The sequence below is a fragment of the Salmo salar genome, chromosome 13 (assembly GCF_965601325.2).
Source record: "Salmo salar chromosome 13, fSalSal1, whole genome shotgun sequence".
NCBI lineage: Eukaryota > Metazoa > Chordata > Actinopteri > Salmoniformes > Salmonidae > Salmo > Salmo salar.
The window spans coordinates 9536262-9555000 of record NC_138303.1 but is presented as its reverse complement, the minus strand read 5'-3'; the positions used below and the strand labels follow the sequence as shown (position 1 = coordinate 9555000).

The 18739-nt window shown below is 46.1% G+C and overlaps 1 protein-coding gene across 1 annotated transcript in view; it reads right to left on the bottom strand.

Annotated features, from left to right (window-relative positions):
* The window catches only part of LOC106566304 (laminin subunit alpha-5), a 230278-nt gene that overhangs the window by 140897 nt on the left and 70642 nt on the right, over positions 1-18739 (bottom strand). Inside the window, exon 3 of the mRNA XM_082959682.1 lies at positions 12714-12831. Within this exon, the coding sequence (XP_082815808.1) occupies positions 12714-12831 (118 nt within the window). The remainder of the gene's footprint in view (positions 1-12713; positions 12832-18739) is intronic.

Here is an 18739-nt window from a genome sequence, read left to right as displayed (position 1 = left end):
CTGTGTGTTAGATATGAGCTGTGTGTTAGATATGAGCTGTGTGTTGGATATGAGCTCTGTGTTAGATATGAGCTGTGTGTTGGATATGAGCTGTGTGTTAGATATGAGCTGTGTGTTGGATATGAGCTGTGTGTTAGATATGAGCTGTGTGTTGGATATGAGCTGTGTGTTGGATATGAGCTGTGTGTTGTATATGAGCTGTGAGCTGTGTGTTGGATATGAGCTGTGTGTTAGATATGAGCTGTGTGTTAGATATGAGCTGTGTGTTGGATATGAGCTCTGTGTTAGATATGAGCTGTGTGTTGGATATGAGCTGTGTGTTGGATATGAGCTGTGTGTTGGATATGAGCTGTGTGTTGGATATGAGCTGTGTGTTGGATATGAGCTGTGTGTTAGATATGAGCTGTGTGTTGTATATGAGCTGTGAGCTGTGTGTTGGATATGAGCTGTGTGTTGGATATGAGCTGTGTGTTGGATATGAGCTGTGTGTTGTATATGAGCTGTGAGCTGTGTGTTGGATATGAGCTGTGTGTTAGATATGAGCTGTGTGTTGGATATGAGCTGTGTGTTGGATATGAGCTGTGTGTTGGATATGAGCTGTGTGTTGGATATGAGCTGTGTGTTAGATATGAGCTGTGTGTTGGATATGAGCTGTGTGTTGGATATGAGCTGTGTCTTCGATATGAGCTGTGTGTTAGATATGAGCTGTGTGTTGGATATGAGCTGTGTGTTGGATATGAGCTGTGTGTTGTATATGAGCTGTGAGCTGTGTGTTGGATATGAGCTGTGTGTTGGATATGAGCTGTGTCTTGGATATGAGCTGTGTGTTAGATATGAGCTGTGTGTTGGATATGAGCTGTGTGTTGGATATGAGCTGTGTGTTGTATATGAGCTGTGAGCTGTGTGTTGGATATGAGCTGTGTGTTGGATATGAGCTGTGTGTTGGATATGAGCTGTGTGTTGGATATGAGCTGTGTGTTGGATATGAGCTGTGTGTTGTATATGAGCTGTGAGCTGTGTGTTGGATATGAGCTGTGTGTTAGATATGAGCTGTGTGTTAGATATGAGCTGTGTGTTGGATATGAGCTGTGTGTTAGATATGAGCTGTGTGTTGGATATGAGCTGTGTGTTGGATATGAGCTGTGTGTTAGATATGAGCTGTGAGCTGTGTGTTAGATATGAGCTGTGTGTTGGATATGAGCTGTGTGTTAGATATGAGCTGTGTGTTGGATATGAGCTGTGTGTTGGATATGAGCTGTGTGTTAGATATGAGCTGTGTGTTGATGCGTCTACAGGAGAGAGCAGTTGTGGGACTTCAGGCTGTTCAGTTACTGTTTATCCTTCCTCTAGCCTCTCCTAAAAAAACTCCTAACTTCTCAAATAAATCTATCCTCTAAATCACTGTAAAGCTGTCATTGGTATGGTCTTTCCTGTCCCTCAGCGACAGAGAGTTTGTCCTGCTGTTTAGAGTTGTTACATACACAGAGAGACTATAGAACGTATAGTGGCACTCTGTCAGCCAGGGGGGGACCAATAAAGTTTTTTTTGTACCAGCAGCTGTAAATGTCTCTCTCTGAGGTAGAGTATAGGCTCAGGCAGAGGCCTCAGTAAAATATTCTCTCAGTTCTCTTATTCTCTCTCAGTTCTTCAGTATATTGACCTTTTTTTCTCTCTTTCATGGACAGAAGTGGAATATAGCTCTGAAGTATTCGGGGAATGTGTGTCCGTGGGTGAGATGTGGCCTGTAGTCATTCCAGCCTTCTGTGTCTCGGTTTATTGAGTTGGTCTGCGACAGGCAGTAGGCAGGTGCAGCGACACTGGCTTTCCTCACTGGAAATGAGCTTGCTCTTTTGTATTATAAAATAGCCTGATAGATTACATTCTTCAGCTGTTTTTTTCTCCCCCCCCCCAAAAAAGCTCAGATCAGAGCTTTACGTCGTGATGACGATGATACCGTATATATTCGTAGTCGGAACGGGGCGGTGAGTGTCCCCAGGCTTTAGCTCAACAGGCTAACGCAGTCTGGTGCTGGTCAGATGACCTGAGTTCAAAACCAGTCTATCAAACACGTAGTTTAACTTCTCACGTCTCTTCAGATCAGCCCAAGGTATGACGATAGCTTTTTCAGCTACTAGCGTTACATTAGATTGGCATCATTTGTCTTCTATAGGATGATCTGGTGATAATGATCTCTCTCTTTCTCTCTCTCTCTCTCTCTCTCTCTCTCTCTCTCTGCTCTCTCCCTTTGTCTCTCTCTCTGCTCTCTCTCCGTCCCTCTCTGTCTCTCTCTGCTCTCTGTCTCTCTGCTCTCTCTTTGCTCTCTCTCTCTGTCTCTCTCTTTCTCTCTCTCTCTCTGTCTCTCTCTCTGTCTCTCTCTCTCTGCTCTCTGTCTCTCTGCTCTCTGTCTCTCTCTCTCTGTCTCTCTCTGCTCTCTCTCTTTCTCTCTCTCTGCTCTCTCTCTGCTCTCTCTCTGTCCCTCTCTCTCTTTCTCTCTCTGTCTCTCTCTCTGCTCTCTCTCTCCCTCTGTCTCTCTCTCTCTCTGCTCTCTCTTTCTCTCTGCTCTCTCTGTCTCTCTCTGCTCTCTCTCTCTCTCTGTCTCTCTGTCTCTCTGCTCTCTCTTTCTCTGTCTCTCTGTCTCTCTGTCTCTCTGTTCTCTCTGTTCTCTCTCTGCTCTCTCTCTTCTCTCTCTCTCTCTCTGCTCTCTTGCTGTCTCTCTGTCTCACTGTTCTCGCTCTGCTCTCTCTCTTTCTCTCAATTAAATTAAATTCAGGGGCTTTATTGGCATGGGAAACGTGTTTACATTGCCAAAGCAAGTGAAGTAGATAATATACAAAAGTGAAATAAACAAAAAAAATAAACAGTAAACATTACACTCAAAGAAGTTCCAAAACAATGAAGACATTACAAATGTCATATTATGTACATATACAGTGTTGTAACAATGTACAAATGGGAAAATAAATAAACATAAATATGGGTTGTATTTACAATGGTGTTTGTTCTTCACTGGTTGCCCTTTTCTTGTGGCAACAGGTCACAAATATTGCTGCTGTGATGGAACACTGTGGTATTTCACCCAATAGATATGGGAGTTTATCAAAATCGGGTTTGTTTTTGAATTGTTTGTAGATCTGTGCAATCTGAGGGAAATATGTGTCTCTAATATGGTCATACATTTGGCGGGAGGTTAGGAAGTGCAGCTCAGTTTCCACCTCATTTTGTGGGCAGTGTGCGCGGAGGATATTTTTGCAGAATTCTGCATGCAGAGTCTCAATTTGGTGTTTGTCCCATTTTGTGAATTCTTGGTTGGTGAGCGGACCCCAGACCTCACAACCGTAAAGGTAAATGGGTTCTATAACTGATTCAAGTCTTTTTAGCCAGATCCTTTTGATGGCATAGAAGGCCCTTCTTGCCTTGTCTTTCAGATCGTTCACAGCTTTGTGGAAGTTACCTTTGGCGCTGATGTTTAGGTCAAGGTATGTATAGTTTTTTGTGTGCTCTAGGGCAACGGTGTCTAGATGGAATTTGTATTTGTGGTCCTGGTGACTGGACCTTTTTTGGAACACCATTATTTTTGTCTTACTGAGATTTACTGTCAGGGCCCAGGTCTGTCAGGGCCCAGGTCTGGCAGAATTTGTGCAAAAGATCTAGGTGCTGCTGTAAGCCCTTCTTGGTTGGTGACAGAAGCACCAGCTCATCAGCAAACAGTAGACATTTGACTTCAGATTCTAGTAAGGTGAGGCTGCATGCTGCAGACTGTTCTAGTGCCAATTCGTTGATATATACGTTGAAGAGGGTGGGGCTTAAGCTACATCCCTGTATCACCCCACGGCCCTGTGGAAAGAAATGTGTGTTTTTTGCCTATTTTAACTGCACACTTGTTTGTTTGTGTACATAGCAGACCCTCATGCCAAATTCAGTCAAAAGTGTTTTTGAAATAAACAAAGCATGAGAATACTTTGCCTTTGTTTTGTTTCTTTGTCAATTAAGGTGAATACGTGTTCTGTCGTACCGCAATTTGATAAAAAAAACTATTTGACATTTGCTCAGTACATTGTTTTCACTGAGGAAATGTACGAATCTGTTGTTAATGATAATGCAGAGGATTTTCTCAAGGTTGCTGTTGACGCATATCCCACGGTAGTTATTGGGGTCAAATTTGTCTCCACTTGTGTGGATTGGGGTGATCAGTCCCTGGTTCCAAATATTGGGGAAGATGCCAGAGCTGAGGATGATGTTAAAGAGTTTAAGTATAGATAAATGGAATTTGTTGTCTGTATATTTTATCATTTAATTTAGGATACTATCAACACCACAGGCCTTTCGGGGTTGGAGGGTTTTTTGTTGTTGTCCTGTAGCTCATTCAAGGTAAGAGAATCCAGTGGGTTCTGGTAGTCTTTAATAGTTGATTCTAAGATTTGTATTTGATCATGTATATGTTTTTGCTGTTTGTTCTTTGTTATAGAGCCAAGAAGATTGGAGAAGTGGTTTATCCATACATCTCTGTTTTGGATAGATAATTCTTTGTGTTGTTGTTTGTTTAGTGTTTTACAATTTTCCCAGAAGTGGTTAGCGTCGATGGATTCTTCAATTACATTGAGCTGATTTCTGACGTGCTGTTCCTTCTTTTTCCGTAGTGTATTTCTGTATTGTTTTAGTGATTCACCATAGCGAAGGCGTAGACTCAGGTTTTCTAGGTCTCTATGTTTTTGGTTGGACAGGTTTCTCAATTTATTTCTTAGGTTTTCACATTCTTTATCAAACCATTTGTCATTGTTGTTCATTTTCTTAGGTTGTCTGCTTGAAATGTTTAGATTTGATAGGGAAACTGAGAGGTCAAATAAACTGTTTAGGTTTTCTACTGCCAAGTTTACACCTTCACTATTACAGTGGAACATTTTGTCCAGGAAATTGTCTAAAAGGGATTGAATTTGTTGTTGCCTAATTGTTTCTTGGAAGGTTTCCACACTACATTCCTTCCATTTATAGCATTTCTGTCTTCATTAAAGTATGGGGATTCTAGTGGGGGGATATAGGTAGCACAGAGGAGGAAATTTTTCTCTGTTGAGATCATTTCCTTTTGAATTTCTAGCCAAATGTAAAATGTTCCTGTTTTGATTAATTTAATAGAGTGAGTTACGGACTATACCAAATTAGCATACCCCCTGAGGCCCTTCCCTGTTTCACACCTGGTCCCATCCACCAAACAACAGTGCCTTGCAAAACTATTCACCCCCTTGGTGTTTTTCCTATTTTGTTGCATTACAACCTGTAATTTAAATAGATTTTTATTTGGATTTCATGTAATGGACATACACAAAATGTCCAAATTGGTGAAGTGAAATGAAAAAAAAAAAAAAAAACAGAAAAGTGGTGCGTGCATATGTATTCACCCCCTTTGCTATGAATCCCCTAAATAAGATCTGGTGCAACCAATTACCATCAGAAGTCACATAATTAGTTAAATAAAGTCCACCTGTGTGCAATCTAAGTGTCACATGATCTCAGTATATAGACACCTGTTCTGAAAGGCCCCAGAGTCTGCAACACCACTAAGCAAGGGACACCACTAAGCAAGTGGCACCATGAAGACCAAGGAGCTCTCCAAACAGGTCAGGGACAAAGTTGTGGAGAAGTACAGATCAGGGTTGGGTTATAAAAAAATATCAGAAACTTTGAACATCCCATGGAGCACCATTAAATCCATTATTAAAAAAATTGAAAGAATATGGCACCACAACAAACCTGCCAAGAGAGGGCCGCCCACCAAAACTCACGGACCAGGCAAGGAGGGCATTAATCAGAGGTGCAACAAAGAAACCAAGGATAACCCTGAAGGAGCTGCAAAGCTCCACAGCGGAGATTGGAGTACCTGTCCGTAGGACCACTTTAAGCCGTACACTCCACAGAGCTAGGCTTTATGGAAGAGTGGCCAGAAAAAAAGCCATTGCTTAAAGAAAAAAATAAGCAAACATGTTTGGTGTTCGCCAAAAGGCATGTGGGAGACTCCCCAAACATATGGAAGAAGGTACTCTGGTTATATGAGACAAAAATGTGGCTTTTTGGCCATCAAGGAAAACGCTATGTCTGGCGCAAACCCAACACCTTTCATCACCCCGAGAACACCATCCCCACAGTGAAGCATGGTGGTGGCAGCATCATGCTGTGGGTATGTTTTCATCGGCAGGGACTGGGAAACTGGTCAGAATTGAAGGAATGATGGATGGTGCTAAATACAGGGAAATTCTTGAGGGAAACCTGTTTCAGTCTTCCAGAGATTTGAGACTGGGACGGAGGTTCACCTTCCAGCAGGACAATGACCCTAAGCATACTGTTAAAGCAACACTTGAGTGGTTTAAGGGGAAACATTTAAATGTCTTGGAATGGCCTAGTCAAAGCCCAGACCTCAATCTAATTGAGAATATGTGGTATGACTTAAAGATTGCTGCAGACCAGCAGAACCCATAAAACTTGAAGGACATGGAGCAGTTTTGCCTTGAAGAATGGGCAAAAATCCCAGTGGCTAGATGTGCCAAGTTTATAGAGACATACCCCAAGAGACTTGCAGCTGTACTTGCTGCAAAAGGTGGCTCTACAAAGTGTTGACTTTTGGGTGGGTGAATAGTTATGCACGCTCAAGTTTTCTCTTTTTTTGTCTTATCCCCTATGGGCTAGGTGGGATGCTTGCGTCCCACCTACTCAACAGCCAGTGTAATCCCATGGCGCGTTATTCAAATACCTTAGAAATGCAAAACCTTCAGTTTTTCAAACATATGACTATTTTACACCATTTTAAAGATAAGACTCTCGTTAATCTAACCACACTGTCCGATTTCAAAAAGGCTTTACAACGAAAGCAAAACATTAGATTATGTCAGCAGAGTACCCAGCCAGAAATAATCAGACACCCATTTTTCAAGCTAGCATATAATGTCACATAAACCCAAACCACAGCTAAATGTAGCACTAACCTTTGATGATCTTCATCAGATGACAACCCTAGGACATTATGTTATACAATACATGCATGTTTTGTTCAATCAAGTTCATATTTATATCAAAAACCAGCTTTTTACATTAGCATGTGACTAGCATGTGACTAGCATTCCCACCGAACACTGCCGGTGAATTTACTAAATTACTCACGATAAACGTTCACAAAAAGCATAACAATTATTTTAAGAATTATAGATACAGAACTCCTCTATGCACTCGATATGTCCGATTTTAAAATAGCTTTTCGGTGAAAGCACATTTTGCAATATTCTCAGTAGATAGCCCGGCATCACAGGGCTAGCTATTTAGACACCCAGCAAGTTTAGCACTCATCAAAGTCAGATTTACTATAAGAAAAATGTTATTACCTTTGCTCTCTTCGTCAGAATGCACTCCCAGGACTTCTACTTCAATAACAAATGTTGGTTTGGTTCAAAATAATCCATAGTTATATCCAAACAGCGGCGTTTTGTTCGTGCGTTCAAGACACTATCCGAAAGGGTAAATAAGGGTGACGAGCATGGCGCAATTCGTGACAAAAAAATTCTAAATATTCCATTACCGTACTTCGAAGCATGTCAACCGCTGTTTAACCTGTTAGGGCTAGGGGGCAGTATTGACACGGCTGGATAAAAAACATACCCGATTTAATCTGGTTACCACTCCTACCCAGTAACTAGAATATGCATATACTTATTACATATGGATAGAAAACACCCTAAAGTTTCTAAAACTGTTTGAATGGTGTCTGTGAGTATAACAGAACTCAAATGGCAGGTCAAAACCTGAGAGATTCCTTTACAGGAAGTGGCTTTGTGATTTTGTCCTCTGTTTGCCGAAAAGGAGATTCCCGGTCGGAATATTATCGCTTTTCTACGAGAAAAATGGCATAAAAATTGATTTTAAACAGCGGTTGACATGCTTCGAAGTACGGTAATGGAATATTTCGAATTTTTTGGTCACGAATTGCGCCATGCGCTCGACCCTTCTTTACCATTTCGGATAGTGTCTGGAACGCACGAACAAAACGCCGCTATTCGGATATAACGATGGATTATTTTGGACCAAACCAACATTTGTTATTGAAGTAGCAGTCCTGGGAGTGCATTCTGACGAAGACAACAAAAGGTAATCAAACTTTTATAATAGTAAATATGATTATGGTGAGTGCTAAACTTGCCGGGTGTCTAAATAGCTAGCCCGTGATGCCTGGGCTATGTACTTAGAATATTGCAAAATGTGCTTTCACCAAAAAGCTATTTTAAAATCGGACATATCGAGTGCATAGAGGAGGTCTGTATCTATAATTCTTAAAATAATTGTTATGCTTTTTGTGAACGTTTATCGTGAGTAATTTAGTAAAATGTTAGCGAATTCCCCGGAAGTTTGCGGGGGGTATGCTAGTTCTGAACGTCACATGCTAATGTAAAAAGCTGGTTTTTGATATAAATATGAACTTGATTGAACAAAACATGCATGTATTGTATAACATAATGTCCTAGGGTTGTCATCTGATGAAGATCATCAAAGGTTAGTGCTGCATTTAGCTGTCTTCTGGGTTTTTGTGACATTATATGCTAGCTTGAAAAATGGGTGTCTGATTATTTCTGGCTTGGTACTCTGCTGACATAATCTAATGTTTTGCTTTCGTTGTAAAGCCTTTTTGAAATCGGACAGTGTGGTTAGATTAACGAGAGTCTTGTCTTTAAATAGCTGTAAAATAGTCATATGTTTGAGAAATTGAAGTAATAGGATTTTTAAGGTTTTGAAAATCGCGCCACAGGCTTCAAGTGGCTGTTACGTAGGTGGGACGAATTCGTCCCGCCTAGCCCAGAGAGGTTAAAATCAATTTTTATGCCATTTTTCTCATAAAAAAGCGATAATATTCCGACCGGGAATCTGCGTTTAGGTAAACAGACAAAAGAAAAGAAAGCATTCGGTCGACTCGGGCACGCGCCTAAGCCCATAGTACTCTGAGCAGCCACTTGCCAAACGCGATAAAGTGTTTCAGCCAGAGCCTGCCTCGATATCGTTCAGCTTTTTCCCGGGCTCTGAGAGCCTACGGGAGCCGTAGGAAGTGTCACGTTATTGCAAAAATCCTCAGTCTTCAATAAAAAGAGCCAAGATGAAACACAACTTCTCAGACAGGCCACTTCCTGCATGGAATCTTCTCAGGTTTTGGCCTGCCATATGAGTTCTGTTATACTCACAGACACCATTCAAACAGTTTTAGAAACTTTAGGGTGTTTTCTATCCAAAGCCAATAATAATAATTTATGCATATTCTAGTTACTGGGCAGGAGTAGTAAGCAGATTAAATCGGGTACATTTTTATCCGGCTGTGTCAATACTGCCCCCTAGCCCTAACAGGTTATTTCTTTTTTGTTTCACAATAAAAAATATTTTGAATCATCAAAGTGTTGTCAATCAAATGATACAACCCCCCCAAAAAACTTGTTTAATTCCAGGTTGTAAGGCAACAAAATATGAAAAATGCCAAGGGGGTGAATACTTCTTCAAGTCACTGTAGTTTGGTGGTTGGGACTACCAGCTCTCTGTAACCTAGAGGACAACCAGTGGGTCCATCTCCTCTATACCAGCTCTCTGTAACCTAGAGGACAACCAGTGGGTCCGTCTCCTCTATACCACCCACCTGGTAGTGTTGTGGATGTGACTACCAGCTCTCTGTAACCTAGACGACAACCAGTGGGTCCATCTCCTCTATACCACCCACCTGGTAGTTTGGTGGATGGGACTACCAGCTCTCTGTAACCTAGAGGACAACCAGTGGGTCCATCTCCTCTATACCACCCACCTGGTAGTGTGGTGGATGGGACTACCAGCTCTCTGTAACCTAGACGACAACCAGTGGGTCCATCTCCTCTATACCACCCACCTGGTAGTTTGGTGGATGGGACTACCAGCTCTCTGTAACCTAGAGGACAACCAGTGGGTCCATCTCCTCTATACCACCCACCTGGTAGTGTGGTGGATGGGACTACCAGCTCTCTGTAACCTAGAGGACAACCAGTGGGTCCATCTCCTCTATACCAGCTCTCTGTAACCTAGAGGACAACCAGTGGGTCCGTCTCCTCTATACCACCCACCTGGTAGTTTGGTGGATGGGACTACCAGCTCTCTGTAACCTAGAGGGCAACCAGTGGGTCCGTCTCCTCTATACCACCCACCTGGTAGTTTGGTGGATGGGACTACCAGCTCTCTGTAACCTAGAGGGCAACCAGTGGGTCCGTCTCCTCTATACCACCCACCTGGTAGTTTGGTGGATGGGACTACCAGCTCTCTGTAACCTAGAGGACAACCAGTGGGTCCATCTCCTCTATACCACCCACCTGGTAGTGTGGTGGATGGGACTACCAGCTCTCTGTAACCTAGAGGGCAACCAGTGGGTCCGTCTCCTCTATACCACCCACCTGGTAGTGTGGTGGATGGGACTACCAGCTCTCTGTAACCTAGAGGGCAACCAGTGGGTCCGTCCCTTCTATACCACCCACCTAGTAGTGTGGTGGATGGGACTACCAGCTCTCTGTAACCTAGAGGGCAACCAGTGGGTCCGTCTCCTCTATACCACCCACCTGGTAGTGTGGTGGATGGGACTACCAGCTCTCTGTAACCTAGAGGACAACCAGTGGGTCCTCCTCTATACCAGGTTTATTGTAGGATGACAATGTCTGTTTTTCTGATTTCTTTGGTGAAGTCCAGGTTCCTGCTCTTTAGGCTAAAGGCAGACCTTGTATTTTCTCTCTGCACACTCTCTCTGCTCGCTCTCGCTGCTGTTTCTCACTGCTCTCTCTCTCTATTCTCTCTATTCTCTCTCTCTATTCTTTCTCTCTCTGCTTTTTTGGTGAAGTCCAGGTTCCTGCTTTAGGCCAAAGGTAGATGACCTCAGTCTATTCTCTCTGCTCTCTCTCGCTCTCTCTCTGCTTGCTCTTTGCTCACTCTCTCTGCTCACTCTCTATGCTCTCTCTGCTCTCTCCCTGCTCTCTCTCTCTCTGCCTGCTCTCTCTCTCTCTGCTCGCTCTCTCTGCTCGCTCTTTCTGCTCTCTTTTCTCCATCTCTCTGCTATCTCTTCTCTCTGCTAGCTCTGCTCTCTCTCTCGCTCTGCTCTCTCTGGTCTCTCTCTTTCACTCTGTCTGCAATCTCTATCTCTGTTTTTTCTCTCCTTCTCTCTCTCTCTCTCTTTGCTCGCTCTCTCTCTCTCTGCTCTGTCTCTGCTCTCTCTGCTCGGTCTCTCAAATTCAAATTCAGATTGCTTTATTGGCATGAAATACAATTAGTTGATATTGCCATAGTGGTACAGTATTTCAGTAAATCCAAGAGAATGAAAGTTAATTTCAGTAATAATAATAATAGTACATATAATCATGTATACAAGTACAACACTACTACTGGTGTATTGTGGAATCTTCAGTCCATACGTTTTAATTAAATAAAAAGAAGATAATTAAAAAAATATATATATATTTTAACGAGTAAATTAGTTTTTTTGCGTTCTGAAGTTGCTACCTAAGCAGGCTGGTCGTTTATACAACCCCCAACTGTTACAAACCAAATAGTAGCATCGAAAAAATGACGTGTAGAAGTTTTTTTCACCAGGGAGATGAAGTTGATGAATTTCCTGGCTGAGCTGCGGGAATTATGAGATTAACACGTCATGGTATTTGTTATCAACCAATCAGCATCCAGGATCCAAACAACCTGTTCTCTCTTGTACAGACGATACTGTTAGTCTAAGAGGAGGCCCAGGGTCTCTCAGACTACTAACGGCTTTTAACGCTACGATGACAAGAGTGAAGTCGTGTAAAATGTCCTCTCCTGTCTGTCTCGTCTCAAGTTTGAGCTCTGAGGTAGAGGTTGTATCTGTACCGCGGCTGAGGTGGGCTGGCAACAATGCTTGGAATGTTCCTGTCTCCCTCTTATTGATTGACAGCTGGTGCCGCCAGTCAGGTGGAAGCAGCTCTGTGAGAGGCCATCCCACCCCCCCTCAGGGTTATTCCAAAACAAAACCCCGGAATCCTTGGAATAACCCTCAGAATCACACACAACCAATCACACACACGCAACCAATCACACACAACCAATCACACACACGCAACCAAACACACACAACCAATCACACACAACCAATCACACACAACCAATCACACACAACCAATCACACACAACCAATCACACACAACCAAACACACACAACCAATCACACACAACCAATCACACACAACCAATCACATACAACCAATCACACACAACCAATCACACACAACCAATCACACACAACCAATCACACACAACCAATCAAACACAACCAATCACACACAACCAATCACACACAACCAATCACACACAACCAATCACACACAACCAATCACACACAACCAAACACACACAATCAATCACACACAACCAATCAAACACAACCAATCACACACAACCAATCACACACAATCAATCACACACAACCAATCACACACAACCAAACACACACAATCAATCACACACAACCAATCAAACACAACCAATCACACACAACCAATCACAAAAGAGGAAAAACAAACACAGGAATTGAACTTTTCCCATGACTCTCTCTCATCTCTCTGCAGCAGACGTGTAGTGAGCAAAATGTTCTGAACATGAAATCGCAAATAAAATCGGAATCGAATCGCATACATATACATATAGAAATTCCCAATCCTACTCACAGGCAAAGAACTGCCACGGCTGGTAGGTCTCTCCGAAGTCAGTGGAACGTTCTAGCACCCACAGGTCTGGTCGAGGAGAGTTGGCAAACTTGATCAGGACATAGGCCACGTGGAAGAGCTGGAGAAAGAAGAGGGACAAATGTGTTGTTAAAATACGTTCAAAACATTTATCTAAGTGAAACATGTTGGGGGGGGGGTGAAATAATTATTTGCCATTTGCTAGGCCCCCCCCATTCGGCGCATGTGACATACAATTTGATTTGATTTGATCTGATTTATTGGGAATTTCATACTAAACCATTTTAGGGTTTATCTTTGGACAGTTAGAACAACTTTCTGCCCGGAAGAGGAAGTGACCTCATCCAGTTTGAAGGGGAAGTGACCTCATCCAGTTTGAAGAGGAAGTGACCTCATCCAGTTTGAAGAGGAAGTGACCTCATTCAGTTTGAAGGGGAAGTGACCTCATCCAGTTTGAAGAGGAAGTGACCTCATCCAGTTTGAAGAGGAAGTGACCTCATTCAGTTTGAAGGGGAAGTGACCTCATCCAGTTTGAAGAGGAAGTGACCTCATCCAGTTTGGAGTAAACATTTAACTTTTACCAGAGTTGAACTAACGCTTCCAACCAATAACCACATGGACCATTGAATGGCACTGTGAGGATAACACACACACACACACACACACACACACACACACACACACACACACACACACACACACACACACACACACACACGCAATGTCCCTTTGGGGTTAATTATTGTACACATTCCTCTGGGAGTTGGTAGTGCATTTCTGAATCCTGCCCCAGGTTATCATGGTGATTAGCTGAGGAGGAGAGGAGAGGAGAGGAGAGGAGAGGAGAGGAGAGGAGAGGAGAGGAGAGGAGAAGAGAGGAGAGGAGGGGGAGAGGAGGGGGGAGAGGAGAGAGGAGGAGGGGAGGAGGGGAGGAGAGGAGAGGAGAGAGGAGGAGGGGAGGAGAGGAGGAGGGAGGAGAGGAGGGGAGAGGAGAGAAGAGGAGAGGAGGGGAGAGGAGTGGAGAGGGGGGAGAGGAGGGGAGAGGAGAGGAGGGGGGAGGAGAGGAGAGGAGGGGGGAGAGGGGAGAAGGCGACTCCGTCTCACACACGTCCAGGTCAGAACGCCACAGGCCAAAGGGAGTTTACAGTCTGGACCGTTTGATCTCAAGGAAAGATTGAGGAAGAGAGAGATCCTCAGGGAGAGAGTGACCCCAGACGATCAAAGCCCAGGTCAGAGCAACACGACCACAGGGCAAAGTCAGGGGATCTGCACAGCGTCACGGAGTTACAATCCAGAGGGACGGCAAGAGAGGAGAGGACGGGTCACAAAGCTGCTTAATGTCCACGTCACATCAAAGAGGAGAAAATATGAGATGAGAGGAGGAGAGAGGAGAGGAGAGAGGCGAGGAGAGGAGAGCGGAGGAGAGGAGAGGAGAGCGGAGGAGAGGAGAGGAAGAGAAGAGGAGAGAGGAAGAGAGAGGAGAAAGGAGAGAGGAGAGGAGAGAGGCGAGGAGAGGAGAGCGGAGGAGAGGAGAGGAAGAGAAGAGGAGCGAGGAAGAGAGAGGAGAAAGGAGAGAGGAGAGGAGGAGAGAGGAAGAGAGAGGAGAAAGGAGAGAGGAGAGGAGGAGAGAGGAGAGAAGGAGAGAGGAGAGGAGGAGAGAGGAGAGGAGAGGAGGAGAGAGGAGAGGAGGAGAGGAGAGGAGGAGAGGAAGAGAGAGGAGAGGAGGAGAGAGGAGAGGAAGAGAGAGGAGAGGAAGAGAGAGGAGAGGAGGAGAGGAAGAGAGAGGAGAGGAGGAGAGAGGAAGAGAGAGGAGGAGAGGAAGAGAGAGGAGAGGAGGAGAGAGGAGAGGAAGAGAGAGGAGAGGAGAGAGGAAGAGAGAGGAGAGGAGGAGAGAGGAGAGGAAGAGAGAGGAAGAGGAGGAGAGGAGAGGAGGAGAGGAAGAGAGAGGAGAGGAGGAGAGAGAGGAGAGGAGAGATGAGAGGAGAAGAGGAGAAGAGGAGGAGAGAGGAGAGGAAGAGAGAGGAGAGGAAGAGAGAGGAGAGAGGAAGAGAGAGGAGAAAGGAGAGAGGAGAGGAGAGAGGCGAGGAGAGGAGAGAGGCGAGGAGAGGAGAGCGGAGGAGAGGAGAGGAAGAGAAGAGGAGCGAGGAAGAGAGAGGAGAAAGGAGAGAGGAGGAGAGAGGAAGAGAGAGGAGAAAGGAGAGAGGAGAGGAGGAGAGAGGAGAGAAGGAGAGAGGAGAGAGGAAGAGAGGAAGAGAGAGGAGAGGAGAGGAGGAGAGAGGAGAGGAGGAGAGGAGGAGAGAGGAGAGGAGAGGAGAGATGAGAGAGGAGAGGAGGAGAGAGGAGAGGAAGAGAGAGGAGAGGAAGAGAGAGGAGGAGAGGAGGAGAGGAAGAGAGAGGAGAGGAGGAGAGAGGAGAGGAGGAGAGAGGAGAGGAGGAGAGAGGAGAGGAGGAGAGAGGAGAGGAAGAGAGAGGAGAGGAGGAGAGAGGAAAGGAAGAGAGAGGAAAGGAAGAGAGAGGAAAGGAAGAGAGAGGAGAGGAAGAGAGAGGAGAGGAGGAGAGAGGAGAGGAAGAGAGAGGAAAGGAAGAGAGAGGAAAGGAAGAGAGAGGAAAGGAGGAGAGAGGAGAGGAAGAGAGAGGAGAGGAAGAGAGAGGAGAGGAAGAGAGAGGAGAGAGGAGGAGAGGAGAGGGGAAAGAGGAGAGGAGATGAGGAGAGGAGAGAAGGAGAGAGGGGAAGAAAAGAGGAGAGAAGAAGAGAGGAGGCGAGGAGAGGGGAAAGAGGAGAGGAGATAAGGAGAGAGGAGAAGAAAGGAGGAGAGAAGAAGAGAGGAGGAGAGGAGAAGAGAGGGAGGAGAGAGGAAGAGAGAGGAGAAAAGGAGAGAGGAGAGGAGGAGAGAGGAGAGAAGGAGAGAGGAGAGGAGGAGAGAGGAGAGGAGAGGAGGAGAGAGGAGAGGAGGAGAGGAGAGGAGGAGAGGAGGAGAGGAAGAGAGAGGAGAGGAGGAGAGAGGGAGAGGAAGAGAGAGGAGAGGAAGAGAGAGGAGAGGAGGAGAGAGGAAGAGAGAGGAGAGGAAGAGAGAGGAGAGGAGGAGAGAGGAGAGGAAGAGAGAGGAGAGAGGAAGAGAGAGGAGAGGAGGAGAGAGGAGAGGAAGAGAGAGGAGAGGAGGAGAGGAGAGGAGGAGAGGAAGAGAGAGGAGAGGAGGAGAGAGAGGAGAGGAGAGATGAGAGAGGAGAGGAGAAGAGGAGAAGAGGAGGAGAGAGGAGAGGAAGAGAGAGGAGAGGAAGAGAGAGGAGAGAGGAAGAGAGAGGAGAAAGGAGAGAGGAGAGGAGAGAGGCGAGGAGAGGAGAGAGGCGAGGAGAGGAGAGCGGAGGAGAGGAGAGGAAGAGAGAGGGAAGGAAGAGAGAGGAAAGGAAGAGAGAGGAAAGGAGGAGAGAGGAGAGGAAGAGAGAGGAGAGGAAGAGAGAGGAGAGGAGGAGAGAGGAGAGGAAGAGAGAGGAGAGGAGGAGAGAGGAGAGGAAGAGAGAGGAGAGGAAGAGAGAGGAGAGGAGGAGAGAGGAGAGGAGGAGAGAGGAGAGGAGGAGAGAGGAGAGGAAGAGAGAGGGAAGGAAGAGAGAGGAAAGGAAGAGAGAGGAGGAGAGGAGGAGAGGAAGAGAGAGGAGAGGAGGAGAGAGGAGAGGAGGAGAGAGGAGAGGAAGAGAGAGGAGAGGAGGAGAGAGGAGAGGAAGAGAGAGGAGAGGAGAGGAGGAGAGAGGAGAGGAAGAGAGAGGAGAGGAGGAGAGAGGAGAGGAAGAGAGAGGAGAGGAGGAGAGAGGAGAGGAAGAGAGAGGGAAGGAAGAGAGAGGAAAGGAGGAGAGAGGAGAGGAAGAGAGAGGAGAGGAAGAGAGAGGAGAGGAGGAGAGAGGAGAGGAAGAGAGAGGAGAGGAGGAGAGAGGAGAGGAAGAGAGAGGAGAGGAAGAGAGAGGAGAGGAGGAGAGAGGAGAGGAAGAGAGAGGAGAGGAAGAGAGAGGGAAGGAAGAGAGAGGAAAGGAAGAGAGAGGAAAGGAAGAGAGAGGAAAGGAGGAGAGAGGAGAGGAAGAGAGAGGAGAGGAAGAGAGAGGAGAGGAGGAGAGAGGAGAGGAAGAGAGAGGAGAGGAGGAGAGAGGGAGAGGAAGAGAGAGGAGAGGAAGAGAGAGGAGAGGAGGAGAGAGGAGAGGAGGAGAGAAGAGAGGAGGAGAGAGGAGAGAGGAGAGGAAGAGAGAGGGAAGGAAGAGAGAGGAAAGGAAGAGAGAGGAAAGGAGGAGAGAGGAGAGGAAGAAAGAGGAGAGGAGGAGAGAGGAGAGGAGGAGAGAGGAGAGGAAGAGAGAGGAGAGGAGGAGAGAGGAGAGGAGAGGAGGAGAGAGGAGAGGAGGAGAGAGGAGAGGAGGAGAGAGGAGAGGAAGAGAGAGGAGAGGAGGAGAGAGGAGAGGAAGAGAGAGGAGAGAGGAGAGGAAGAGAGAGGAGAGGAGGAGAGAGGAGAGGAAGAGAGAGGAGAGGAGAGGAGGAGAGAGGAGAGGAGGAGAGAGGAAAGGAAGAGAGAGGAAAGGAAGAGAGAGGAGAGGAGGAGAGAGGAGAGGAGGAGAGAGGAGAGGAAGAGAGAGGAGAGGAGGAGAGAGGAGAGGAAGAGAGAGGAGAGGAGAGGAGGAGAGAGGAGAGGAGGAGAGAGGAGAGGAGGAGAGAGGAGAGGAAGAGAGAGGAGAGGAGGAGAGAGGAGAGGAAGAGAGAGGAAAGGAAGAGAGAGGAAAGGAGGAGAGAGGAGAGGAAGAGAGAGGCGAGGAAGAGAGAGGAGAGGAAGAGAGAGGAGCAGAGGAGAGAGGGGAAGAAAAGAGGAGAGAAGAAGAGAGGAGGCGAGGAGAGGGGAAAGAGGAGAGGAGATAAGGAGAGAGGAGAAGAAAGGAGGAGAGAAGAAGAGAGGAGGAGAGGAGAAGAGAGGGAGGAGAGGCCCCTGAACAGTCCAGAAGTCTGCAGCCCCTCCATGCACACTATCACTAACTCACTTAGACTGTCTCTCTGACCACATCACTCTGTCTCTCTGTCTCTCTGACCACATCACTCTACCTCTCTGTCTCTCTGTCTCTCTGACCACGTCACTCTGTCACTCTGTCTCTCTGACCACGTCACTCTGTCTCTCTGTCTCTCTGTCACTCTGTCTCTCTGACCACGTCACTCTGTCTCTCTGTCTCTCTGTCACTCTGTCACTCTGACCACATCACTCTGTCTCTCTGTCTCTCTGACCACGTCTCTCTGTCTCTCTGTCTCTCTGTCACTCTGTCACTCTGACCACATCACTCTGTCTCTCTGTCTCTCTGACCACGTCTCTCTGTCTCTCTGTCTCTCTGACCACGTCACTCTGTCTCTCTGTCTCTCTGTCTCTCTGACCATGGCACTCTGCCTCTCTGTCTCTCTGACCACATCACTCTGTCTCTATGTCTCTCTGTCCACGTCACATCACTCTGTCTCTCTGACCACGTCACATCACTCTGTCTCTATGTCTCTCTGTCCACGTCACATCACTCTGTCTCTGTCCATGTCACATCACTCTGTCTCTCTGACCACGTCACATCACTCTGTCTCTCTGTCTCTCTGTCCACGTCACATCACTCTGTCTCTCTGTCTCTCTGTCACTCTGTCTCTCTGACCACATCACTCTGTCTCTCTGTCCACGTCACATCACTCTGTCTCTCTGTCTCTCTGTCCACGTCACATCACTCTGTCTCTCTGACCACGTCACATCACTCTGTCTCTATGTCTCTCTGTCCACGTCACATCACTCTGTCTCTCTGACCACATCACATCACTGTCTCTATGTCTCTCTGTCCACATCACATCACTCTGTCTCTATGTCTCTCTGTCCACGACACATCACTCTGTCTCTCTGACCACGTCACATCACTCTGTCTCTCTGACCACATCACATCACTGTCTCTATGTCTCTCTGTCCACGTCACATCACTTTGTCTCTCTGACCACGTCACATCACTCTGTCTCTCTGACCACA